Source organism: Moschus berezovskii, chromosome 14, assembly GCF_049115385.1.
Source record: "Moschus berezovskii isolate FMDL1 chromosome 14, NW_MosBer_1.0, whole genome shotgun sequence".
NCBI lineage: Eukaryota > Metazoa > Chordata > Mammalia > Artiodactyla > Moschidae > Moschus > Moschus berezovskii.
Window position 1 is genome coordinate 84,837,947 of NC_142473.1, and position 5,381 is coordinate 84,843,327.

Sequence of the window (5,381 nt, forward strand, 5' to 3'; positions counted from 1 at the left end):
TGGAGGCTAATTACTTTAACATATTGTATTGGTTTTGCCATACATTGACATGAACCTGCCTTGGGTGTACATGTGTTCCCCATCTTGAACTCCCCTCCCCATATCATCCCTCTGGTTCATCCCCGTGCACCAGCCCCGAGCATCCTGTATTATGCATTGAACCTGGACTGGAGATTTGTTTCACATATGACAAGATATATGTTTCAATGCCATTCTCCCAAATCATCCCACCCTCGCCCTCTCCCACAGAGTCCAAAAGTCTGTTCTATACATCTGTGTCTCTTTTGCTGTCTCGTATACAGGATTATCGTTACCATCTTTCTGAATTCCATATATATACGTTAGTATACTGTATTGGTGTTTTTCTTTCTGGCTTACTTCACTCTGTATAATAGGCTCCAGTTTCATCCACCTCATTAGAACTGATTCAAATGTTTTCTTTTTAATTGCTGAGTAATACTCCATTGTGTATATGTATCACAGGTTTCTTATCCATTCATCTACAAATGGACATCTAGGTTGCTTCCATGTCCTGGCTATTATAAACAGTGCTGCGATGAACATTGGAGTACATGTGTCTCTTTCAATTCTGGTTTCCTTGGTGTGTATGCCCAGGAGTGCGATTGCTGGGTCGTATGGCAGTTCTATTTCAGTTTTTTAAGCAATCTCCACACTGTTCTCCATAGTGGTTGTACTAGTTTGCATTCCCACCAGAGTTTCTTGTTCATACTGTCAATTTTGATGTATAGAATTTCTTTAAATAGTCCAGTTAATCTTTTTAAATCTTATGTAGTTACTTCTTTGTGTGTTCTGTTTAACAATCTGTACCTATTTCAATATCACAAAGACTTCCTACTATGCTTTCCTCTAACATGTTTATTGTTTGCATTTTCACATTTGGATCTTTAATTGATATAGAACTGATTCTACATAGCATATGTGTCGAAGTAGGCAATGGCACCCCACTCCAGAACTCTTGCCTGGAAAATCCCATGGACGGAGGAGCCTGGTGGGCTGCAGTCCATGGGGTCGCGAAGAGTTGGACACGACTAAGCGACTTCACTTTCACTTTTCACTTTCATGCATTGGAGAAGGAAATGGCAACCCACTCCAGTGTTCTTGCCTGGAGAATCCCAGGGACAGGGGAGCCTGGTGGACTGCCATCTATGGGGTCGCACAGATTCGGACAAGACTGAAGTGACAGCAGCAGCAGCATATATGTAGGTATCTGAATCCTTTTATTTTTCCTAAAATAAATATGCAAATGACTCAATAGCATTTACTGAATAGATACTTCCTTCTCCTTTAGAAAGCAGCGATTCCCCTCAGTCAGATAAGAGTAGATGGCTGGACTGTTTCCTTCATCAGTCTCATTTCATTGATCAGTCTGTCCTCAGCAGAATGCTTTCTAAATTTCTGAAGCTTTATAGGAGGCCACAATGTGTGATTGTGTACCTTCTGCTACTTTACTGTCTTTCTTTAAGATCATCTTTGCTATTTTTGGTGTTTTCACTTTCTGAATAAAGTTTAACATACAAAGTGTCAGTATCTTATAAGTACAGACCAGTATCTTTTCTGTTTGTATCTACTGATGTAATTTCTGGAGAGTCTGTCACTTAATATTATATCCATTTATGTTGCATTTACTGTTACGCCCATTTATTTTTTTCCTCATCCGTTCCCTTCCCTTCCCCTCCTTTCCCTTCCCTTTCCCAATCTTCTTGCATTGCTGTGCATAATATATTGCATTAACAGCATAGAAAGTGACCTTTTATGATGACCAATAACATTGGATTGTTTTTATTTAACAGCTGTAATGACTACATTTGCTCAAAACATGCTATCGCTTGCCTTCCCGTCCCCACCATTTCTTAGGAAAGGAACTGCTGCATCACAGAGAAGGCACACGCTCAGATTTTTGCTCACTTATTTTCCCAGCCTTACAGCAACATGCACTTACTTGGGCAACTAAAAGGGGTTTCGTTTCTCCACATTCTCATCAAAAAGAAATTGAGTCTTGGCCACCTTGCCAGATGTGTAGTGATAGGACTGTTTAGTCTTGACTTCCACTTAGCTCATGATCAGCGATGTTTCTGAACACATTTATATGTGTTTGGGTATTTTGATGTACTCTTTTGTGAAGCTAATCTTCAGATACCTTGCTCTCTTTCCCCCCAATAGTTTGTCTAGGACATACTGATTTTAGGAACTAGGACATCTGTTCTATTTTTACTTTTTTTTAAACAAATTATTGATACCAGTACTTTGTAGGGTGCACTTGTTTCAGATGTTCTCTCAAGATTCCCTTTTCACTCTCCTATGGTGTATTTTAATAACTTTGCACAGTGTTATTTTTCTGTCATTTAGAGTTATTATTTTTTTTACTTGCTTAAGTAGTCTTTGTTTATCCCAAATCATGGATCTATTTCTTTATTTTTCATCAAGAAACTGTGATTTTAACATTTCTATTATTTTTTTATAATTAACATTCTTCTTTTTTTATTTTATTATTTTTTTTCTTTACATTATTCTATTGGTTTTGCCATACATTGGCATGAATCTGCCTAATTCAACTAAATCAATTTACTAAAAATATCTTCTTTCCTCACTACATTTCAGTTGAGTTTTTGCTTAAAATCAGGTGAAATTATACACATGAGCTTATTTTTCGATTCTATTTTCATTTAGTTTATTGGTCTTTCTGTTCAAAGTTTTACTGATGGCATACTCTTTAAAAATAATCTGGCTTTAAAAAAGGCATTGATATCTGTTATTGGCAGTCCTCTGGGTTCTTTCTTCACCTAACACACTCTCCTGGCTACTCTAGATCTTGTGCATTTCTATATAAATTTTGATGCCAACTTAAGCTTTAAAAATTGAATTTTGATCGTTCTTGCATTAAATATATAGGAAAATTTAGGGAGAACTGATCTCATCATATTTAGTTATTTCAGCCATTGAACATGGCACATTACTGCTTTTATGTTTATTTTAATATTTTGGTAATGTGTCTGCAGTTCCTAGCAATGAATTCACTCAAATCATTTTCCCTAAGTATTTTACAGACTTTTTCTGATGTAATGAATTGTTGAAAATTTTGCTTTTGCCTGCAGTGGCAAGCCACTCCAGTACTCTTGCCTAGAAAATCCCATGGATGGAGGAGCCTGGTAGGCTGCAGTCTGTGGGGTCGCTAAGGGTCAGACATGACTGAGCGACTTCACTTTCACTTTTCACTTTCACACATTGGAGAAGGAAATGGCAACCCACTCCAGTGTTCTTGCCTGGAGAATCCCAGGGACGGGGGAGCCTGGTGGGCTTCTGACTATGGGGTCACACAGAGTCAGACATGACTAAAGTGACGCAGCAGCAGCAGCATGCTACCATAACTTTGTTTTGTTTTGTATTTTTAATTTATTTATTTTAATTGGAGGCTAATTACTTTACATTATTGTATTGGATTTTGTATGCTGACATTATAGCCATCAACCTGGTAAAATTCACCTTATTTCTTATATTTTAGCTTGAAATTTATTTTTGACTTTTAATTAACATGTATCCACTTGAGAATAACTGCCCTTTTATTTCTTTTCCCCAAGCTTAAAAATGTTTGTTTCATAATTTGACAGAAATTTGGGATGGCAGCAACCACAAAGGGGATATGGCTAATGTTTCATTAAGGCATATATTTTTGATGTATTGCTCATTGTACTTGCCAGCAAAAGAACACTAACTGCCATCTTCTACTTGTCAGGATGCCAGTATGATGGGCACTAGTATTTAAATGTTATGTAACACACACACACACACACACACACACCAAGTCTTTAAAAAAGACACAGAATGTCTTTAAAAAATATTTAATGATAGAAGTACTAAAAAAAGGGGGGGCGGGGCTTCCCTTCAATTGAAACATAAACAATTGGCAAAGTAAGAACACTTGAGTCTCTTGCACTGAAACTTGAAGTTAAACCGAAGTTGACACCAGAAGAATGATCATAACTTGAACATCTACAGTTGACACAAGAAAAACCATTTCTAGTTTGCATGATTTTCACACATTATTGCTTTTGAGTAATTTGTCACATAAACAGTTGTCTACAATCCAGTTTATCATGCATGTATTCTATGTTTACTTTTATAGGGAATTTTGCAGAGATTTCTCCATATTCTATGCAGAGCGCCTTTTACTTCCTTGTTCCTCAAGCTGTAGATCATAGGGTTCAGCATGGGTATGACCAAAGTGAAAAATACAGAGGCCATTTTGTCAGTGTCAAAAGAGTGGCTGGACTTGGGCTGCATGTACATGAAGGCTAGAGTGGCATACAGTACCATTACCACTGTCAGGTGAGAACCGCAGGTGGAGAAAGCCTTCTGCCTGCCCTGGGCACTGTTGATGTTTAGGATGGCCTTAAGGATCAGTGTGTAAGATACAAGGACTATCAGGAGAGATGAAACCAAATTAAACACGGAACAGATCAGTATGAACAGCTCAATTTCCCGTGTGCTTGAGCACAGCAAAGTCAGCAAGGGGAGGCTGTCACAGTAGAAATGACTGATGACGTTATAGCCACAGAAGGGTGAAATAAATATCCTGATGGTAGTTGCCAGAGAAACGGAGGCACTGTAAACATAGGGGACTGCAACCAGCACCCAGCAAGCCCTCGGTGACATAAGGACTGTGTAGAGCAGAGGGCTGCAGATGGCCACGTAACGGTCATAGGCCATTGCCGACAGGATGAAAAGCTCGCTGATGATGAACAGGATGAAGAAAGCCAGCTGCGTAGCACACCAGTGATAGGAGATTGTGTTTTGATCAGCTATGAAATTTACCAGCATTTTGGGTCCCACAGATGTGGAATAGCCAAGATCGATGAAAGCCAGGTTTCTGAGAAAGAAGTACATGGGTGTCTGTAGCTTGGAGTCCACCTTGGTGAGAACGATCAGGCCCGAGTTTCCCACTGCCGACGCTGCATAGATGGTGAGGAACAGCACGAAGAAGGGAGCCCGCAGCTCAGGCCGGTCTGTGATTCCCGTGAGGATGAATGCACCAGGCGCTGTTTGATTCTGTGTGTCCATCCAGGCCATCAAGGAAAACAACTGTGGGAAGAACCATAAGAATAGACGTTGGGGTTCAGAAGATACTATCTGGTAAAAGTTTAATATGCAAAGCCATTAAATATAAGATGAATGTAATTATTTTCAATGGAGTGATTTAAAACAAGACTCACGTCCATCACTGAACCTGGAACCAAATTTAGAAACCATTATAAGGTGAGATGGACTTCCCTGGTGGCTCAGCAATACAGAATCTGCCTGCAGTGCAGGAGAGGTGGTTTGATCCTGGAAGATCCCCTGGAGAAGGAAATGGCAACCCACTCCAC

General features: G+C 39.3%; 1 protein-coding gene across 1 annotated transcript; it reads right to left on the reverse strand.

Annotated features, from left to right (window-relative positions):
- Positions 1 to 4,110: 4,110 nt before the first annotated feature.
- On the reverse strand, positions 4,111 to 5,085 carry LOC129553688 (olfactory receptor 8K3-like). Its single transcript, XM_055422445.2, has one exon. The coding sequence runs from the start codon at positions 5,083 to 5,085 to the stop codon at positions 4,111 to 4,113; it is 975 nt and encodes a 324-aa protein (XP_055278420.2).
- Positions 5,086 to 5,381: the final 296 nt, after the last annotated feature.

Coding starts and splice junctions, on each gene's coding strand:
- LOC129553688 (XM_055422445.2), bottom strand. CDS start 5,085: ATGGCCTGGATGGACACACAGAATCAAACAGCGCCTGGTGCATTCATC.